Consider the following 22,451-nt stretch of genomic DNA (forward strand, 5'->3'; position numbering starts at 1 on the left):
ACTCGGGCACTGCGACATGGGCCTTAAACTCCAACTCCAAGTCCTCCCTCAGCTCACCACCAATGCAACCGATGCTGGTTCTAACGATGATGACGGCAATAGCGGTAGCGGTGACGATGGCGATGGTGAAACAGGGCAGCGCCATGGAGGTGGAGGTGGAGGTGAACATGGAAGACGCTATCCTCCACCTCCTCCACCTCACAGTCATGGAAGCCAACCTCCACCTCCAAATGTGAAACCCGACCCAGTCGTTGATCAGCCCTCAGCGCATGTGCCGCCTCCTGCTCCTTCCCCTTGTAAAGCTTCTGGTGCGTGCCACGTGGAGGAATTGAACTGGTGGTGCTTACCCTTGATTACGCTGCTGCTGATTATCTCTTCTCGGCCCCGCGAAACGCTGTGTTTCTTGTTCACTTCTTTACATCTCGCGATCTGATGAGCTCCGATCCTCCTTCGTTTGGTGACCCTCTTGGTGACTCCTTAGTCCTTACTCTAGAACATTTTACTTGCTGCTTGCTAATCTCTCATTTCATGCACAAACCTTAATGGATTGGTTGGATTGACATTCACTTTGCCACTGCCTAAAACTTGCTGCTATAACGTGTGGCCGGGGGTCATTTGCCTGTCATTTTAGAGCTTTCTCTAAATTTTACGCATTTTTTTTTTTTTTTTTACTGCCATATTTTACTTTTGGTAGGATTCTCTTTACGAGGTCATGACATTAAAATTATAATTGAATCTAAAATTTAATAATAATCCTTCTAAACTAAATGATAACTTATTTTAATGCCACGTTAAGAAAAAGTGTAATAAAAAATGTGAAAGCTGAAATGTCAGTAGCATTTCTCTCTAAAAGTTTCTTGCCTCATACCTGGGCTTGATTTTTGTTTGGGTCTTCTGGCCCAATTGCATAATGCTGAAGGACTCCTTTTTGTATTTGGTGCTGTTGTCTTTGATGGAGGTGCTGTAAAAAGTATCTTCATTGATTTATCTTTTCTGAGGAAATAATATTCTTCTAAATTAATCCGTAAATATATGCTATTAGTTGTTATATCCTCTAAATTATGAGGTCTGGCTTTGAAAAAAATTAAAAAAAAAATTTTAAAAAAAATTGAATAATAAATTATCTCCATGTCCTCTCTTGCGTGAAGCTGAGTGGAAATGAGCTCCCTCCTTTCTTGAAGAATAGTTCGTAGTGGGCTCAACCCAATAAGTGTAACTAGGCTGTTGGCCATAAATAACAGAGCTAGAGCGGATACAGTGGAGGAGAGATTTAGAGAAAGACAAAGTACAGCATCGGATTATATTTATGTATATTCCTATATATTCATCATTGTGTTTCGGTACCCATGCATGCACCCTGGTACATTGCTTAAATTCTTTTTGACTGTTTTAGTCCTGGCAAGTAAAGGCTAAATTCAAATTCAAACACTTGGGGCCAACATGATGATTTGATTCCCGTATTGTCTTGTTATGAAGCTGTCAACTGACGGGGCTACTACTTTCCCAAGCGCTCCCCCCAACCATAAGAATTAGTAAATATCCTTTATCACGGTCCCACGACTCCCGCCGAGAGCCACACAAAAAAGAATTAGACAGTAAAAATCACTAACGCCTTTCGAAGTTAGACGAGCCATAACTTGACCCGATTCATTACGTAAAGTTTGTGAGTGACAATGTTTATCAAATTTTAACAAATTTGGACTTGCACAACAATTGTTTATATGACCCGTACCGCTAAAAGACCCATTCTCTAGGAATAGATGCTGTTCAATATACTAAAAGCCAATGGGAACTTTTGGTCGATTGCCCAACGCCGACAACAATGTGTAAGGAGCCGTCAGCCGAGTGATTAGTGCCTTGCCTATTCTCCCACAAAAGGAACATCATTATTATATATTAAAAAGAAGAAGAAGAAGAAGAAGAATAATTTTAAATTATTCGCAAACAAAGACTTTCTTTATGGCAAAACGCTCTATGAGAAAAAACCCTCCTCCACGCATTATCTACCAAAACAATCATTCTCCAACCTATTTTGAATAGGTTCTTCCTTTCTCTTTTCTCTTAGTTTCAACAACACTCATGTTTTGTGTTCCAATCTTTAATCTACTACAACTTCTTAATCTATACAAGCTACACGCCACTCCTCTACCATCTTCCGCCAACTCTCTCCCCACTGCTTTTATCTGTTACAACATGTGTATGCCACGTGCCACCATGGCGTGTGTGGGTTCAAGCGCCAACTCTATTTTTACTTCCTACCAATAGAATGGACATAGTTATCTATGCTTGCTCCTTTTGCCCTTTTCTTGTGAAGTACTTTTGTTGTAAATAAATTTTCGGATCCAAATCTGGACCTCTAAATACATAGTCCTTAAACTCTTATTTGTATCATAATCCATAGTGGAGTGGAGTGGAGAGTGATTATATGTGATTGTACATTTATATGTGTCGTAATTTCATTTTCACTTACTAAAGCAAAACAAAAAAATCAAAAGAATTTTAAATACAAAAGATCCCACATTGATCAATAGACTTCAAATAATACAAAAGCAGAGAGTTTATGTATATATTAATTATATATACACTAATACACACCCCATCCACACACCATATCCATATGATCTATTCTAAAATATCAGATTCTAAATGGATGGTAGGAGTCGTAAGACCAACAGAAGCACTCCCCATATTTCCAGATTTATCACTAAAAAGTTTCACCTCCAACTCCATCACCAATTGCCTGGGTTTTTACCTTCCTTTTTTTTTTTTTTTTTTTTTTTTTTTAACCATTAACAGAAAACAGAGATTGTCATGCATTTTCCTGATTTTAATACTAATTAATACGTTAAAATACTCCTAATTAATTAAAAAAGGTAAAACTAAACACCACCATTAACCATCTCCATCAAACGCTGCTGAGATTCCAGCCTCTCCAGCCTCATCTCATAATTGATCTTCTTTATGAACGCTTCCGCTCGCCGTTTCAACTCGTCCTGACTCATCGACTTGTCCCTCCTGTTCAACGACCCTCTGTCGTTGAAGGTGTCCGCCTTCCTCAGCTCCCGCCGATCCCAAGCCACCGGATTACCATCATCGCAGCCGCCGCCACCAACCCCATCATTTTTCTCTGCCGCCTCTATCCTCCCGACACGCGGTGGCACGTCCCACGTGTCGCTCTTCTTCAGCTGCCGCGTCACCGGCTTCCCTTGCGCCTCCATGATCGCGTTCCACGTCGCGTCCAGGCTATCGTCCTCGTCCTCGTCCTCCACCTCCTCCTTCTCGCCGGGAAATGTTTCCGGCGAAGCATTGGGCAGATTAGTATCTTCCACCTGCCGCTCCTCTTGCTGTTGCATGATGTCGTCCCAGATGGTCTCGTGGAAATCATCAATGTTGGCTGTAGTTGGTATGGCGTTTGAATTGGGGGGGTCTTCGGAGCTATTGGTTTCGTCTTCGTTCTGGAATTGGTCGGCGGCGGCGGCGGCGGCGGCGGCGGTGACCGGCTTGGCATTGGTGGGCGATGAGGATGAATGGTGGTGATTTGGGTGTTGGAAGGTGGACGAGGCGGCGATGGTGATTATGATGAAGTTGACGATGATGTAGATGTACGGCGGAGACAGCCAGCTCCGGAGGGAGATCCAGAGGCGAGGAAGAGTGGACGCCGACAAGTTAACTGTGTACGGAACTATTGACACCTTGAACATCATAAAAATGGAAACAACCCCCATGGATAGGAGCAAGAGCTTTGCCGCCCAGACTGCCGTCTCAAATCTGGGATTTCTGAGCGAGGAGCTCTGAAACAGGCTGGCCATGGCGTGCTTACTTGACTCTGATTCTATGAATTAGAAAAGAAGAAAAACAAGAGGAACCCAAGAGAATGCTATTTCGTAGACCAGACTAAAAACACTGGAAACGAGAGAATTGTATGAATATAGTATTACAGAAAAGATTGGGAGAGAAATGAACGAAACAGAGGTCTAATATCAATGTAAAAAAAATTGCTGATTTTAGACCTCAAGAGATTCTCTGCAAATTCATCAAAATCTTGGGCAGAGACGTTGAAAAATCCAGGAAAAAAAAATAGTGGATTTAATTGACAAAACCAGAGAATAAACAGAGGCCTTGTCAAAGAAAGGCAAAAAGTGCAGTGAAATTCTGCAGGAAGCTCTTGCTCATAGCTGATAACAGAGCTAGAAAACACCACTCCTACAAAAAGAGAATACAGAAGAAGGGCTTTTATAAGGTGGCTGGTTTTATGTTTGATGAAATACTCACCGTTGGATGCCTGATTTCTTCCACAAAACTGTTCGACGTATAACGAGTCGTTTTGTTATTTAATCTCATGCTTGGTAGAAAAATGAGTATTAGTTAAAGCAAATCTAATCCGCATTAACGGCGGTGTCTTGTAATGAGTATTGGGTCACCTCATAGCAATAATTTTGCTCGGTCGCCACTGCCCGGCCCTGTGGAGCCATATATTAATACTAATCGATCCATTGTTGTGACGAAAATTGACCATCTATCTATGTCTTTCTTTATGCATCATGGTGTTTAGGTTTTTTTGTTGTGTCTTTTTAATGTGTTTTGTTGTCAACCGGAAATTAGGCAAAAAAAAAAGGGCAAAATGGTCTTAAACAAAATTAGAAAGACAATTTTATTCTCATAAATTGTCTTAACCTGTTCTTCTTTATTTCCTTTTGAAATAGAGAGAATCCTATTCCGTTTTGTTGGGTGTTTTTTTTTTTTTGGTTTTTCATTTAATTAAGTTTCGGTCAGTAACATGTCAACAATAAGGTAGAGAGTTTGCTGAAGTGGGCTAACGAGAAATAGCTTTTTATGCTTAAGTTATTACTCGTCTATAGAAGATGATCTGGAAAAGGATTGAGATCATTTCCAATTACTCGTCTATAAAATGTCAGTTGCTTTTGTATAACCAACGCATTAAATTTTGATTTTAAGATGACTTTTGTTTTATCGAGGTTTAAATAATTTTATAGATCATTAAATTTAAAATAAAGAGCTATGATTTCATAATACGAGAATCACTAATTTTGAGTAATTGGAATAGATAATTAATGAAAAATTCCAATAGAGTAGAAATGTTGGAATCGTACCTTTGTCCTTCCTCATTGATATATGAACTTACTAGGCTTTTAATGAGACTATTCCCCCCTAGTACTCCCAAATCTTGAGATTTGGGGAGTGATGAGCTTTGGGGGTGACTAGATGCCACGCGTCGACAAGAGAATGGTTCACGTGCCCCTTATATAAGATTGTGGGTGAGTCTCAAGATTGACTCGGACTAATGTGACAAGTATTTTTTTGTAAGTTTGGGGTCTAAAGGATTAGTGAATTGATTTTGCTTGACCCCAATTGCTAACATTCAATCGACAGAGATGTGTTGGGCAATGAGATTGGAGATAGGGCAGAGATCAAATTCCTAATTTGGACTCCGTTTGGTAAAGGATTTTGAAATTTTAGTGGTTTGGAACTGTAACAAAAATTGATTGATGTGAAAAAAAAAGTAAGAATGTTTTTTTAAAAAAAAAAAAAAAAAAAAAGTGAAAATGTAAGAATGTTTGATATGAAAAAAAAAAAAAAAAAAAATTATTTTATAGTGATTTTTTTATTTAAATAGTAATAAAAAGTTGTTGATTTGATGTGAAAAGTAAGAGAATGTTAGAAAAGTAAAAAAGTAAGATGAATAGTATCGGATCAAAAGCGTTTAACAAACGCACCCTTGTAGTGCTATGCAACCACCAATCCGCGGAAGGAAAGGCAAACTTTGGGTAGTGCATGCTATACTACTCGGTTGGTCAAGGCGTAACATTGGGCCTTGATCGCCAAATGGGCCTTTATTGGTACTCGCTCACATCCCAACAATATAAAAATAAAAAGAGAAAAATATAAAAAAGTCCTCCCCAAACTACCAGCTATTTGCAATATAGCTTCTTAATGTTCAAAAAGTACTGAAGTAGCTCCCAAACAACCAAAATGTATCAAAAAAGTCACGTATTTTTTTATATTCCTATAAACAATGGGCGAATAAATACAATTTGACTCCAAGGACTAAATAAAAAAATAAGTGACCTTTTTAATACATTTTAGTAGTTTGAGAGGCTACTTTAATACCTTTTAAACTTTGAAAAGCTATATTGTAAACAGCTAATTAATAGCTTGAATACTTTTTTATATTTTTTCCAAATAAAAAGTAAAGTTATATATCACTATCCCACCATTAACTCAGCATGCTCACGCAACATTTTTCATGTATTTTTTAGGGGTCAAAGGAGTAATGTTAATTGTAGACTCTCGTTATCACTATCACGCTCTCTTAGGTGGCTTTGTTTTCTTTGGAATGTCAGTCTGTCAAATAAGTGTGTAGGGTAGGAAGGAATGAAGATGAAGGACGTTTATAAGGTGTGCAAGGGCTTTGCAAGGGGCTTTCGATCCCGATCCCACCCATTGCCGCCCCCTAGGGCTATGGAGATACGTACAATAAAAAGTGAGATATGCACATGATAGCTTCGTACCTTCTATATATTTTGTCCACTAGCGAACCCCAAATAAATTCGGAAAATTACTCTTTTACTCTCTATGCATGCATGTGATGGAAAATACTTTAATCAAATCCATATGCAAAGCTAAGCCACAAGAATGAGAAAAATATCGTCGGTTATTTTTATTTATTAACATGTTTGAATAATCATAATCCTAGATTTCTTCGCCTATGATTGGTTCCAACTCTAAATTTCTTTCATTTTTTCAAATGAATGATAATTTTGATATGAGAATAATTTTAATCATCGTTTTAGTTGATTTTGGAGACTTTAGTGTCGAGAGTTTGAAAGTGAGTAGAGGATTCGATAGTAATAGAAAAATCCATGATATTGATTTGAAATAAATATACTATGTTTTCATTTATGTTGTATTTAGTACTTTTATCTGATATAAAAACTCTATTGAAGGCTGTAAAATGAAATTTTACACCACACCCCGATGAAAATGACTCTCCCTCAGTGATGGGCTTCGGCTTAGTCTTGCGTGATCAAGATGGGAAATTCTTAGCTGCAAAATGCATCAGAAAGAGGGGCTTGTGGGAATCTATAGCGGCTGAGGCTTTGGCATTCTATTATGGAGCTGAATTTGGAAGGGAGAGAGGAGTGCAGCAACTCATTATTGAAGGCGATGCCAAGCTGATCACAACTGCTATCCTTGAAAAGGGGTTGAACACTAGTTTGGTGGGACACCTGATTGATGATGTCAAACAAAGCTTAAATGCTTACACTAGGTGGCAGGTGAACCATGTACATCGTGAGGGTAATAGAGTGGTGTACGGTGTAGCAAAATTAGCCTTTCACTAGGTCAATGATACTGTATGGAGTGAGGAGTGTCCATCTTGTATTAGAGATATTATATTGTTCTGTCAATGATTCATTTTATGAAAAATTATCAAGCTTGATTCAAAAAAAAAAAAAGAAAAAAAAGAAAAGGACTCTCCCTCCATATATATATATATATATATATGATGTGATGTTTGACTCAAAGTATATTTCATGAATTTTTTAGAACGCTGAAAGAATTATGCCTTCATTTTTATTTATCACTTGCTTACGAGCCTCCACTTTTTTTTCAAAAAAAAAAAAAAAATCTCTTTTCTTGTATGTGTTACAAATCTCCCATTTCAATCCATAGGCTGAGAGCCTTTAAAAAAGTTCACATGATGTAGGGCACTTCTATGCATTATTAATTTGCTCAATTTATAGAGCTGGGACTAAGACTAAAGAGGAAAGACGCCCATTTGAACGGACAAGGCATCATTGAACCATGTTAGGTTTGAGATATTGAACCATGCAAGCAAGGAACCAATGGAGGTGAAAGGGGATTTTATTGGAGCATATTTGCATTTAAGGTTTGTGATTAAATCAGATAGTAAGGTATTGATGTCGAATGCTATTGTGGGACCTGCAGACTGAGCCCCATATTTCCATTCCAGTAGTCTCCCATTTCTCTAAGCTATTTGTGTAGGCCAATAAAAATTAAGTTCAAAACATAATCGTGAGATTTCGTTCCAGTTGAAGATAATATCCTCCGCTCCAACAATAATCTATGGATTACTGTTTCCTTTTGAAAAAACATAAAAAATAATAAGTACGGGTGATTGATCACCCCATGGCAGGTCATCAATCTGTGTATTCATGTAAGCATGGTTTGTGTTTACATTGATGTGTTTTTCCTTTTAAGACTGTGGTTCTTAATTTGTATAAGATATACTACATTACTACTAAGGTAATAGTTTATAATTCATATCAATATTTCACTTTCTCGGCATTTTATTTTTATATTTGTTGTTATAAGTAGCACTTCCAATAAATTACTAGTTAATTATATTAAAAGCGCTACGGGTAACACTTCAAGTTAATTAATTTTAAAGCGTTATAAGTTTATAACCATGGCCTTAAGAGTGGTTGGACTACACCCCTATTTGTTCAAAGGGGGTGGCCCAACCACCCTATGCATTTTTTTTTAATAATTTGTAACAATTTTTATTGTAAGTGACATGTGTTATATTATGATTGGTGCCAATATGACACATTAACAGATTCTGTCATTCTTTTTGATGACATTGACCTATTTAATAATTTTAAATAGGTCAATGTTTAATCACTTTTTTTAAACTATTTATAAAAACTCAAACTCAAAAGAACTAAATTTGCATTTATCTCAAAACAAAATAAAGATGAGTGGGAATTTTCAAAAATGTAATGAGTAGTGAGTAGCGAGTTGTTGCCAAAGTGGCATGGGTCTCTCTTGTCCTATCCCTGGGAACACCTACCCACCCGCTATCTCGTCACGCTGGCTGAAATTTCTTAAAATAACTGAGACTGTTAACTAACAACCAATAAACATTTGCCATCTCAGCCCTCTTCCTATAATAAAAAGCTGACGGAGCAGTGATTGGTTACAGTTGTACAGACGTGTGCTAGACGGTACTAGACGGTCCATCTAAGTCCTCATTGTAACATGACGAAAACACCCCTAAAATATTACGGGGGTGGTAGCGACAGACAAACATTATGTGGGACTTGAACCGTCCGTTAGTCCAATCACTAAGCTTTTTTTTTTTTTTTTTCTTTGAGTAATTTTAGGTGGTTTATTTGTGTTTTATTTGTGTCTCATTAAAAATAATGTGATTATTATTATTTTTTTTTACATGTCCACATAAGAGAGGGAAGAAAATTTGAACTAGTGACCTCCGCTTCATTAAGCGTAGTCCCAGTCGATTGAACTACCTTTTGGGGATAGAATGATGTGGCTATTAAAATCATCATTTAATCAAAATTCAATAATGATCAATCACACGCCCAATAATGATTTTAATAGCCACTCATTCTTAATAGGACACAAATAAGCCACCTAAAATTATTTAACTTTTTTACCAATCTCTCTGTTTTTTCGTCATTTATGCTTAAGTTTATTTTAGCATAAAATATTTTTTAAATGATTTTTTTTTTTGTTATATTAGATGCGACCAAAAATAATATTTAAATTAAAAAAAAATTCGGTTTAATAAAAATAGTTTATTTAGTTTCAAAAAATGATTTATGTTTTTAAATTTTGTAAACCATTTTTTGAGTTTGATAAGTTTTTTCTTTTCAAACCGTTGGACCTCCATAGGACAATAGTCAGGTCACTGCCAAACCTCCACCGTACCATTGCCGGGCCACCCCTAGGTCACTGCCTGACCAACAACACCAGATCATTGGCTAGCCAATGTTGGAATTCAAATTTTTAGGTTAATTTTTTTATTTTAATATTTTATGTTGTGAATAAAGATTGATTTTTATAGGTTAATATGATTGAATGAAAATATAAAAAAATATTTGTGATTCTTTGTACACGTCAAACATTGAGAAATATTTTTAGTAGAAAATATTTTCTTGAAAAATGAATTCTCTAAAAACATTTTCTAACGAAAATCATTTTGTATCGAAATAAACAAAGCCTTGGTTTTAGAATTTATTTGAAATTGTGTTGAAAAATAGAGAGATTTAGCTAAAAGTAGTTTTTTGAAAAAGAATAAAAAAAACAATCTTCATTTTAAAACTTTTCTTAAAAGTGCGATTTAGCCTTATTTTGTTAAAAAAAAAAAAAAACAAATAAATAAAAAAAAGTCAAAAAAGCACTTTTTAAATTTTTTTTACTAAAACATACTAACCTTTGATGCCCACGACTTTTTATGTACTAAAAATACTTTTAAACTCCTTTACATAGTCTCAAACATGCCTTAGGCTTTTAGCTACATATTGTTTTCTTTTCTCTTTTCCTAGACAAAATTTATTATCCACATTGTCATTAGGATGCTTCCACAGAGTTTTGACACGAATGATTTCTGAAGAGTTTTTAGACACATTACATTATGCATGAACAATAAACATTGGTTTCATTTGATTATAATTTTCATGAATTATTGGAATTTTTTTTTCAATGTTCAATTATAATCCGAAATCATTGATTAAAATGGGGGGGATATGTTTCCCCATATCTATATATGTGTGGATAATTACCAATTATAGGATATTTATTTTACTTCAAATCTTTCAACCTCCGAAACAGGAACTCAAATGGCCACACGATTTTTACCAGAACTGGCTGGATTCTTCCACTACTCACAGGGTTTAAACATCAAATCCTTTTCGACATGACTTTACTCTTTCTAAGTGAATCCAATCTTCAAAGATTCATGTCAAAGATGCCTCCTCATAGTGTTATTGTTACTGGGTAATGTTATTTTTATCTTACTTTTATTTCCGAGAGAAATGCAGAAATGCTAGGTGTTCTTTTAATCTTAGGTGAATATTATTTTTTAAAAATTGGGTGAGTGAAATAAGGGTCAGTTTCTTTTTTGTCATTTTAAAAAATAATATGTACGTAAGACTAGGAGAAACATTAAAAGAACACCCAATATTTCCTATTAAATAATGTTGTTTTTATCCTGAAAAATGCTACGTTTTCTCTCTGGTTCTTCTCTCATCCTCCAACTTTTCAAAATTACTAGGAAAAAATACAACTTACTCTCCTGAACTATTTACCCATTTGCACTTTTAACCCCAATGTTTAAAAAATGACACTTTACCCGCCTAAACTTTCAAATTATTGCAATTCGACAATTCTGACTTTATTATTATTATTATTATTATTATTATTATTATTTTATTTTTTCCAAAATGCCCTCATCCCAAGTTTAAAAAAATAATTAAAAATTAAGGGGTGGCCGAAGCCACCCCAGGCCCAATTGGGGTGGTCGGCCACCCCTTAATTTTTAATTTTTTAATTTTTTTTTTAACTTGGGATTGGGGCATTTTGGGGGAAAAAAAAAAGAGTCAGAATGATCGAATTGCAACAATTTGGAAGTTTAGGAGGTAAAATGTCACTTTTTAAATATTGGGGTTAAAAGTGCAAATTAATGAATAGTTCAGGAGGTAAAATGTATTTTTTCCAAATTATTATTGAATATGTGGGACCATATGGATTCCACAGATGGGCTCCACAAATCTAATAGTGATTTTGAAAAATGTGAGAATGGAATAAGAATCATAGGAGAATGTATAGAACATATCTTTTATTCTACAATTATCTCATAATATTGACCCGGCAATTCTAATGAAATTTTCAAAAAGTTAGTTGAATATTATAGAAGTAATTTTGAGATAAATACATATTGTGATTTACAATAAATCCTATAAAAAAAAACTATCCATTTATACATATAATTCTTTTGAGTCAACACTTTGGTACAGAATCTTACCCTTAATTGTCTTATGAAAATCAAAATAAGAAGGTCAAAATCAAAGGACAGTCATATAAAGCTCATTATGAAGGGTACAACCAAAGGACTTCATACAAAGCACAGGGTTGTGCATTAAATATTAATTAACCACATCCTTAGAATGTTCCACGGGACCAACATGTGCAATAAATTATATTAAAGCCCATTAATTCCGACATAAAGATAAGAAAAAGAAAAATTGAATTTGTGATTTTGTGATTACCATTGAGAGAGAGAAAAGCTCTCTCACTTTCCCCTAACGAGAGTCTTCTCCTACCCTGTAAAGAAACGTGGGAGACTTGATTAGGGTTTGGGTTGCAAATCTTTTGTTAGCCATTTTACTAAACAAATACATAGACAAACACTTTCTAGTTCTACTAACCAATTTGGGAGCGGAGCGTGTTAGAGACTTTTTCAATTAGTAATTATCTGGGTGAAATATTGTAATGGGTTCTGTTTTTGAGCCATTCTTCACTTTTTAGTATAGGAAAATATATTTTACCTTCTGAACTATCTACCAATTTGCACTTTTAATTTCAATATTTAAAAAGTGACATTTTACCGCTCCAAAGTATCTGACATTGACACTTGACCCCATGAAGTACACTTTACCTCTCTTAAAGTATTTTGAGTTGACATTTTATCTCTCGAAGTAACTAAGTTTTGTGGGGTAAAGTGTCAATTCAGAAGGATAAATTATCAATTTAAAATATTTTAGGGAGATAAGGTGTCACTTTTTAAACATTAAGATTAAAAGTACAAATAAATTGATAGTTCAAGAGCGTAAAACATATTTTTCCCTCTTAGCATTGTCAATGCCGTTTCTCCATATCCCCACTTTCCTAAGTTGGCCAAAGAGTGGGAGGAGAATGTGTTCTTATGCATTATAAGTCATTTTTGGGTCAACAATTTTCCAAATGAAGTACTTTATTGAGTCCTGTTTCTGAGCCTATCGATACTATAACGTACCAGTTTATGTGACGTATTTTAAGTGTGTGCGTGAACCTGAGAGAGAGCAGATATTGATTGAACCTAAACATTGTGATCCACTTGCAAATGCATATTTTCAGTCGTTTCCTTTAACAATGAGCTATAGTCTTTGGGTGAGAGCCTATGAATGTGACATTGGGTCACGTTACCATAGGGGCTGAGGCAATATCGGAGATATATTTGCCACTACACAAGAGATGATATAGTGGTGGACCTCCACCAGGCGGCGCCCTGTCCCTCTTTCTTTATATTTTTCAGCTGCCATGGATTTGTTACTTTGTTAATATACAAGGAAAAGTCAAATTGAATTTGAAATGGGTCCCCCTGGAATTTGGGAGTGGTCTTAAGTGGCTACTATTTTGCTTATTGCTTGGGATGGAAGACAGGGCCTCCAATTTGCTGGGGTGGCACAGGCTTCGCTGCCAAGCCAAGATAAGGAGTAATTAAGCACTTTGGTCCCTTATGATTGTGCCCAATTCTTTTCCTCATGCCCCTACCTACTCCATTTCCACTACACTACTTTTCTATTGCCATTCACTTTTTTCTATCTCAGGCTCTTCCCTTTAGATGCTGACGGAGTCTACACATAATTAAGACAATTCCATGTTTAATCGGATTGAATAGACCTAATTCTAAGCCAAGGACTTGAGAAATGTTAGAATATATGACTAGAATCAGATTTGATTGCATTCAAATAATTCTTATTATATATTATTTTCTTTTATTTTTTGGGTAATCTAAATTGATTGTAGTTAAATTTGATTTGACATTATCTTTACTTATCCTACTTATATTATCTTTATCTACCATAATTCTCCTATAAATATGAGTCATTTGTAATGTTTGAATCGTTTATGAAATCGCCACTTTTTAAAATCGTACAGACGTTTAGTAAAACAGGTTAAAATCGCACATAATTTTTTTACGATTTTAAAATTTACGTTTTTAAAATCACAATCCCAAACATTCTAAAATTGTGATTTAATTTAAAAATGCACTCTCAAATGTGCTTTAAATCAAGCAATTAGAGCGAAAAAAAAAAAAAATATATATATATATATATATATATATATATATAGCCTATTTGGCTCCTTATAGTGGTGAAATAAATATTGTCTATACTTTCTTTATTTTCTTTAATTTTTTTTATTATTATTATGAATTTATTCATGATATTAAAGTCATCGGCTAATGCAGTGTTCGATCCCAAAATGACTTTGTGGACTCCAACCTTTGCTCTCTCGACGGTACCTCTATCTTGGGATTCTCACTGCCATTCAACAACCTCTTATTTCGGCATCCCTGTCTTCTGAGCATCCAATAAAACTTTAGAACACATTACTCCAAAGATTATTGGCCGATTTACACAACACCACAAAAATCAGCCCCAACGAAGGTCTCACCTGCCCACACGTGCCTCCCAACGTTTTTCTGGCCATGCCACGCGTCTCATGTGCCACCACACTCAACTACGCGCCAGAAAACTTAAACTTTGTTCTAATCGACATTTCCTTTAGGTAGGTCAACATATATGATCCCTAAACAACATGTTGTTTAGCTACTCCACAAAAAATAGAAAAAAAAAAAAAAAGAAAAAAAATTCCTTCTTTGTTCTAATCGGCAAGTCGTATATGTGGTTCAACAAATATGAACCGACAAGTCATTTAGCTCCACACACACACACACAAAAAAAAAAAAAAGGCAAGTGGCTTAGATTTGGCCCTTTGTTGATCCAATTATTTTAATTTTTGGGTTAAATACACTTTACTCCCTGAAGTATCTACGCATTTACAATTTTACCCCAAATATTTAAAAAGTGACATAAGACCCCCCAAAGTTTCAGACGTTAACCCAAAGCCCCTATCCGTTTATTTTGGCCATCACTTTGGATAGAACCCAAGTCACGTGCGTGGCACGTGACACTTTTCAACCAAAAAGTTTGAAAATGCCCTTAGGGCTAAAGTGTAGATAAATTACTTTTTTTTTGGGGGGGGGGGGGGGGGGGGGTTTAAAGTGTAAACATAAATTACTTTGGGGAATAAAGGGACAAAGTTTTCCTTCAAACTGGGTTGAAGGAATTTCTTTTAACATAGTTTATAAAAGTGACTTGTGTCCCTTTTTTTAATAACATGTGAGATGTACATGGATTTTTAATAAAATTTATTCTAACTTTTTCTCTGGTATTAAAAAAACATGTGCATCTTACATGTTCAAGGGACACATGTCACTTTTATAGATTAAGTTGAAGGAAATTCCTCCAACCCAGTTTGGAGGAAAACCTTGTCCGGGGTAAAGTGTAAACATAAATTACTTTGGGGGGTAAAGTGTAAACATAAAAAATTAAAATTTAAAAAAAAAATTTAAAAAAAAAAAACTAAACTGAACTAAAACAAAAAAATTGGGTTAATTACATTTTTTGTACCAAGGTTCTCACTTTCTCTTTTTCTTTTTTACTTAGATTACAAATCGTATAACAAATGATACATGACTTATGAGAAAATACCAACTTTGTACTTCCATCACTTTTTGTTAGCCCACGCTAACAAATAGCCATATGTTTCCCCAAAAAAAATGCCACATCTCCTAAAAAAATAAAAATAATTAAAAAAGACAAACCCTAAAAAAATTTTGAAAAAACTATGGCCACCCCATTTTGGCATCTAGGGTGCTTTCGGCCCATTTTATTTTTTAAGGACATGTGGCATTTTTTGGGGGTGACACATGACAGTCCGTTAGTTTGGGCTAACAGAATGCGATAGAGGTATCAAGTTGGTCTTTTCCCATAACTCAGACATCATTTGTGATACGATTTGTAATCTAGGTGAGAAAAAAAAAAGAAATGAGAATATTGGTACTAAAAAGGTAATTAACCTAAGGTTTTTTGTTTTAGTTTAGTTTTTTTTTTTTTTTTCAAATTTATTTTTGAAATAAGCCTTTTTTTTTCTTTTTTTTTTTTGTTTTAAAAAAAAGTTGATTTTTTTTTTTTAATTTTTTTTTTTTTTTTACACCCCCGAAGTAATTTATGTTAACACTTTATCCCTCGAAGTAATTTATGTTTACACTTTACCCCTCCGAGGGCATTTTCGAACTTTTTGGTTGAAAAGTGTTAAGTGCCGCACACGTGACTTGGGTTCCGTCCAAAGTGACGGCCAAAATAAACGGATGGGGCTTTTGTATTAACATCTGAAACTTTTGGGGGGGAGGGGGGGGATTTATGTTATTTTTTAAACATTGAGGGCAAAATTGCATATGCATGAATACTTCAGGGGGTAAAGTGTATTTAACCCTTAAATTTTTTAGTCTTGTTTGATAACCCAATCCCATTTAGGGCTCATAATAAGCCCTAATATTTGGCCCAATTTGTTCCGTTGATTGTGGCCCATTTTCAGCATATTGTTAAAGGCCCATTTATGTACACCATTTCTATCCACTACCATCTCCGACCACGACCTCTGGCCGCCGTCGCTAGCTACCTCTACCTCCAACTGAGCTCACACTCTAAGTTTCTCTTTGCAGTGCACATGATTATTGCTCATCTAAGCTCACATCAAGTTTTTTACACATGTTACATAGGATCTCATTAGCTTCATCCAACATATCTAGTGGTAGATCTCACAATAAATTTTTGATGCTTGCCACACTAGATCTCCTTTTCGCAAAAAAAATAAATGGGGTCAATCTGTTCTCTTTTCAAACTCAAGCTTCCAAAAACTTTCACATTGAGTTTGAAGGGCTGTTAGAATATATGATTGTAATCAAATTTGATAGCATTGAAATCATTTTGATTACATATCATCTCCTATCTTTTAGGTAATCATATTTGATTGACATTTTTCTCCACCTATCATACTTGTATCATCTTCCCCTACTCCAATTTCTCTATAAATACTAGTAATTGGTAATGCAAATAAATCAAGCAATAAAATTGAAAATGAATCCCTATTGGGCTCTTCCTTAGTGTTGGACATAGGTATCTAATGGTATCTAATACCAAACCACTTGTAAATAGTTTATCTCTATTATTTTTATTTCTTTTAATTTCTTTATCATTATGAATTTCTTCGCAAAACCCGCCATTGTTGATAACCACATTAGTCTTCTATAATATCTTTATGATTTGGATAATTGGGAAAGCATATCTAGTGTCAAAAACACATGTATAATGCATATTTGAAGTTTATGGAAGGGCAATAAGTGGTAGAGCATTAATTCTTTCACTACTTTTTTTTTTTTTTTTTTTTTCTAAAAAAAAAAATTAAATAGTTTACATGAAACAATTTCTCTAATCTATTATTTTAGTAAGTACAGATAATAAGATCACTGACACACTGATTGAACTCAATGATCGCCTCAATCCTCATGATGGCAAACCACTTTGTGATCCTACTTTGTATCATAATTTGGTTGGCAGTCTTGTTTATCTTACTATCACTCAGGTTGATATCTTATATGTTGTCCATCCATCAGGTGAGTTAGTTCATTGTTGTTCTATGCTTCACCCATTTCACCATTGTGCTTCTCATTCTTTGCTACTATACCCCAAGTGTTTACTGAGGTTGCGATTAGCATTAGGAGGGCTAATGAGTTCGCTATGTTCATTAGGGTTCATTGGAAGTAACAATTTTGACATTTGACTTTTGGCCGAAAAATTGAGACCTTATGACCAAATGTTCGAGCCAAACCTTAGTGAAGAATGTTCGAGTGTGGACCACCGAATGTTTGATCTTAACCCTATCCTCGAACGTTCAAGCATGGATTACCGAATGTTTAATTTTGGAACCCTAGAATCATGGGGTAATAGTACACCGAATGTTCAACTATACAGAGACTTACAAATGCAACTCATTCTTATACACGACGCCTTTGTCCCCTATATATACTCCATCCCCTTCGCCCCTACTTATTTTCGCCCCTTTCTAGTCAGCTTTGCTCTTGTGTGAGTGTGTGAGAGTGTTTTGATGGAGAAGAGGTATTCTTGGCTTTGTCCTTTCAAATGAGGTAGTTTTCTTAGCTTAACTCGTTGTTATGTTGTCTAGATGCTCTTCATAGCCTAACTTGTGAGATTGTGTCCTTCGATAGCATTGTTGGCATTAATCTTAGTTTAATGATAGCGTTTTAGTAATATTAGATATGGTTTCTTCTGCACTGATGCGTTATTATGGTTTAGGATTCTATTAGGGATCATGTAAAGACCTTAGGATTTGTTTGAGAATAATTTGGTTGCCTTTTTGTTCAAAACGGGTTTTTGGCGCAGCATCGAACGTTCGACCTTCCCTATTCGAACATTTAATGCCATGGCTGAATATTCCATACTCCATATTTGAATGTTCGATGGTCAAGTAGAAAGTGTATTTTGAGCGTGATTGGAGTTAGTGCTTGTTTTAGCTTAGAATTAGAACTGATGATAGGTCCTTGTTTTTTTTTTTTTTTTTTTTTTTTTTTGTTTTTTGTTTTTTTTTTTTTCAGATTTCAAGATTGTGGACCCTCACAAGTCACGAGGATTTTGAGAAAGCGCAATACAACCCGAGTGAGTAAAAACTCCCATGGATACTTATTATTGCTTTCTTTCCACTTAGCATGATTATTTTATATTTATCAAATATGCATGTTTACAGCTTTTATGAAACCCATTTTGGATTATTGTGAACTCTACTTTATGTAAACACATGCTGATTAAACAAGATAATAGAAATGATGAGACTTGTAAAAACATGCATCTAAAAATAAAAATAATGAAATTGCATCGTATGACATGGTATACCAGTACGTGCAAGATAACGGTTATGGGCTTACTACAATTATAAGGATTAGCTCTATGGTCAAAAATATGTTTATTGTTTATGTTTGGCCTTAGATCCAGTAATTGTTTTGTGATTGGCACAACCATATTAGAATGGTGGTTATCATAGGCATACGTCATTAGCAGCGTGCTACACCCAGAGTCAGACTCGGACGGGCTACTTGTGAGCGGACAGTATATGTATGATATTAGGGGCACCACAGGTCCCTCAGGACTTCGCCAACCCTATAAAAAAGGAATTAAATAGGCAATATGGAGTTGAACTATGACATGATTTTCTTACTATAGTATGTATTAAATTTATATTGTATTCATGACAATATTATCAAATGATGAATTGTGACCTTGTATTGCTGCATGTGATTTATAAATAAGTGAGTTCACCATATACGCCATGTGCATTTATAAATAAGTGAGTTCACCATATATGCTATGTGCATTTATACTCACTAAGTCGTAAACTTACAGGTGGATTCTTTTCCACCTATGAAGATGTGTTGTTTATAGATAGTATAGTCGAAATGAATCCTGGGAAGCATCCGGTTGTTTTGAGGGATTCAGATTATTTTTTAGGAGTTAGACCTTGTGTGGCTCAAGTACATGTGGGACACTAACAGAACTACTCGCCAATACATGATTTTGAGATTATTTATGTGATTTACCTTGTTAAGAGTAGGCCTTGATTATGTTTTGAGACAATGGTTTGGTTTGTAATCTCTAACTGATTTTGATGACTAGTTTTTGACCGTGACATTTGAATATTTATCTATGTTATGATGTCTAAGAATTACTCTGGTTATTTGTTGATTGTGAAATTAAATTATAGCTATCTCTGTTTATAAGTGAAGTCTTTTGTTGTAGACTCTTTTCAAAGAAGATGAGATTCCTGAGTTTTGTTCCTTGTGGAATAAGACTGGGAGGCGAACCATGAAATTAATTACCAGTTAATTAATCTCACTGGGGTATTACAGTTCCCTCTTTAGCTACGCGCTCATACTGATGCTGATTTGTTATGCTGACAATCCTACAGATTGTCTTTCTACTATTGGTTATTATTTTTTTATTATTTTTTTATTTTATTTTTTATTTTCTACTTGACACTTCTCTTATCTCTCGGCAAAGTATGAAACTATTGTTGCTCAATCTAGCATTGAGGGAGAATATCATGCTCTAGCTAACACCACCTCAAAGCTCCCTTGGTTACAATGTCTATTACAGAACATGGGTACCTCCCTTTCTTCTCGTATATACTACGATTACAAGAGTACTATTCAGCTTGCTCATAATAATGTATTTCGTGAATGGCGCATATATATTGAGATTGATTGTCACTTTGTCCATCATCATCTTCTTCAGCGCTCGCTACAACTCCACTCCATTGTGTCTCATGACCAGCTCATGGACTTCTTCACGAAGTTACATCTTCTAAGGCATTTTCGCAATCCTATCTTCATACTCAAGTTAGTCTCTTATACTCCACCTTGAGTTTGAAGATGGCTGTTGGATTATTTGTCGCACATTCACGTATTGTAATATGTACTGCCATGTTAACTGGCCTCTACATATAGGCCCTTCTTGTATAGTTTTCAATGTGATTCAATTTATAGTCATGTTTTCTACATATTTGAGCATAAATACAACATTTATTGTCGTGAAGGGACATCAATTAATAAACAACTCTCGCTCCTTTAGTGCTAAGAATTCCAATTATATGTTTAAGGCTAAGATGCATATGGTTTGTCATATCTTCGAAGTAATTGATCAAATATACTTAATTTCTATTGAATAATGAGTAGTTGTGCAATATCGAAAACGAAATAACACACATGTCGTATGCATTGTGACTAAAAGGTCTATTCTGAGAACTTCCACCCAAAAGTTGACAAAAAATAAATCCCATTAGAGGTCGGACAAGAGCACTTGCTGAATTTCTAGTGCCATAGAAAAGCTTTCGGAGTTGCTTGTTAGCACTTGTATGGCAAGTACTGCCTTTGACAATTACTTGTTAGCTCAGGGAAGAGAATATATTCTTTCTGTAAGAAAATTAAACGAAGGTAGGAAACAAGAACCCACATAGTTTAACTTCACCAAGAGCATCTACATCGAATTATTGATAAGCTTGGTGGGTTCCTTCTATAATGATTCTTCTTCCTTTAGGAAGCTCCCTCTCTCTCTCTCTCTCTCTCTCTCTCTCTCTCTCTCTCTCTCTCTATATATATATATACACAATGGCCTTCCTGTTGGTTTGTTTATTTGTATGTCTTTTTCTTGCTTGTAAAATGAATGGCCAGGGGCAAGTAGGCTTGGTGGGTTCCTTCTATAATGATTCTTCTTCCCTTAGGAAGCTCCCTCTCTCTCTCTCTCTCTCTCTCTCTCTCTCTATATATATATATATATATATATATATATATACATAATGGCCTTCCTGTTGGTTTGTTTATTTGTATGTCTTTTTCTTTCTTGTAAAATGAATGGCCAGGGGCAAGTAGTGGTTCCAAAGAGCAACTCAAGAAAGGGAATCGATCGGGCCCAAAGTGTTGCGGATAGAAATAAAGAAAAGAAAAAGGTTAGGTGCACCATGCAGTTGGTCATAAATTTGAAATGGATGAGCTATAAAGCATCTCCATCTCAATGAAGCATGAGACAAACATTAAGTTTTAAGAAATGGGTTTCATCTAATGACAACCCATGTGCACATGATGTTGTTGGATCGATAAGGACAATCATGTTTTTTTCTTTTTCCTCCTCCTATATAGTAGAAAACTATGCAATGATTACCTAGAAGTTGAGAATAATGAATCTTCTATATATTATCTCCATGTAATAATAGTACTTCCCTCTTCCCCACATCCCCACTCTAATCTTCAAATTATGTTACATTTATTTACATGAGACACACGCTTTTCATGCCTTTGATCATAGAGCTACTTTGATGTATAAACAGCAGCAATATCTTCAAATTATGTTACATTTTCTTCTGACAGTAGATACATTAGTAACAGAGAATTGTTCTTGAACAATGGATGCTACCAAAACAAAGTTGTGGGGGAAAGAAGATCGGTTGGGATGTCATCTCAGTGGTGATGAATAATTATGGGGGAATTTGGAAGGAAGAAAAGAAGATTAAGTGAGCTGAATCCATACACTTCGAAGCAAAAGGTCAAAACCATGGCATTAATTAGAGGACAATTATAGAACTTCTCTTTGTATGTATTCATAGTTTAGCAACAAGTTGGGTGCAGTCTGAAGAGAGTAAAGGCTATACCTAGCCTGGATATATTTATGCCCAAGAAGCGTCAATTATATATATAAAAGGAAGCAATCAAATTAACAATGTTGCCTCAATTATCCTCTACAGAAAAACAATCATTGCAATCACTGAATGATGTGCATTTTATCTTGTTCCTTTTGAATCATTAAGGTGCAATGAAGTACATCTCATGGGACTAATGCCACGGATCTTATGCAATTACATATATATATATATGGAAAGAGAGAAGTAGCTCATTATGGCTTGTGATTTCAACTTTTTTCGTGAAATTAAGAAGCAAAGAGAGAGCAGATAGCCATTTGACTAATCTCTGGTGCTATATGTATTACATAAACTATTACTTAATGCTATATGTATTACATAAACTATTACTAAGTAATTGATAAACTATTACTTAGTGCAACGGAATCTAAGGAAAAGTCATGCAAAAAAGAGAGTCAATAATAACATAACATAACTCTTTATCTTATATATTAAGGAGAATTGTTACAATTGATTCATATGGTTTGATATATCTTGTAAGAAATAAATCTTTGTGATTTTAAAATGAGTTTAAAAATCCC

General features: G+C 35.0%; 2 protein-coding genes across 2 annotated transcripts; one reads left to right on the forward strand and one right to left on the reverse strand.

Annotated features, from left to right (window-relative positions):
- Positions 1-2,779: 2,779 nt before the first annotated feature.
- On the reverse strand, positions 2,780-4,190 carry LOC132184823 (uncharacterized). The gene has a single exon (XM_059598597.2). It carries the CDS (start codon positions 3,807-3,809, stop codon positions 2,880-2,882), a length of 930 nt encoding a protein of 309 aa, XP_059454580.2. The 5' UTR covers positions 3,810-4,190; the 3' UTR covers positions 2,780-2,879.
- Positions 4,191-7,019: 2,829 nt separating this feature from the next.
- LOC148584604 (uncharacterized) lies at positions 7,020-7,361 on the forward strand. Its single transcript, XM_088518532.1, has one exon. It carries the CDS (start codon positions 7,020-7,022, stop codon positions 7,359-7,361), a length of 342 nt encoding a protein of 113 aa, XP_088374658.1.
- The last annotated feature ends 15,090 nt before the right edge of the window (positions 7,362-22,451 follow it).

The sequence above is a fragment of the Corylus avellana genome, chromosome 7 (assembly GCF_965113065.1).
Source record: "Corylus avellana chromosome 7, dhCorAvel1.hap1.2, whole genome shotgun sequence".
NCBI lineage: Eukaryota > Viridiplantae > Streptophyta > Magnoliopsida > Fagales > Betulaceae > Corylus > Corylus avellana.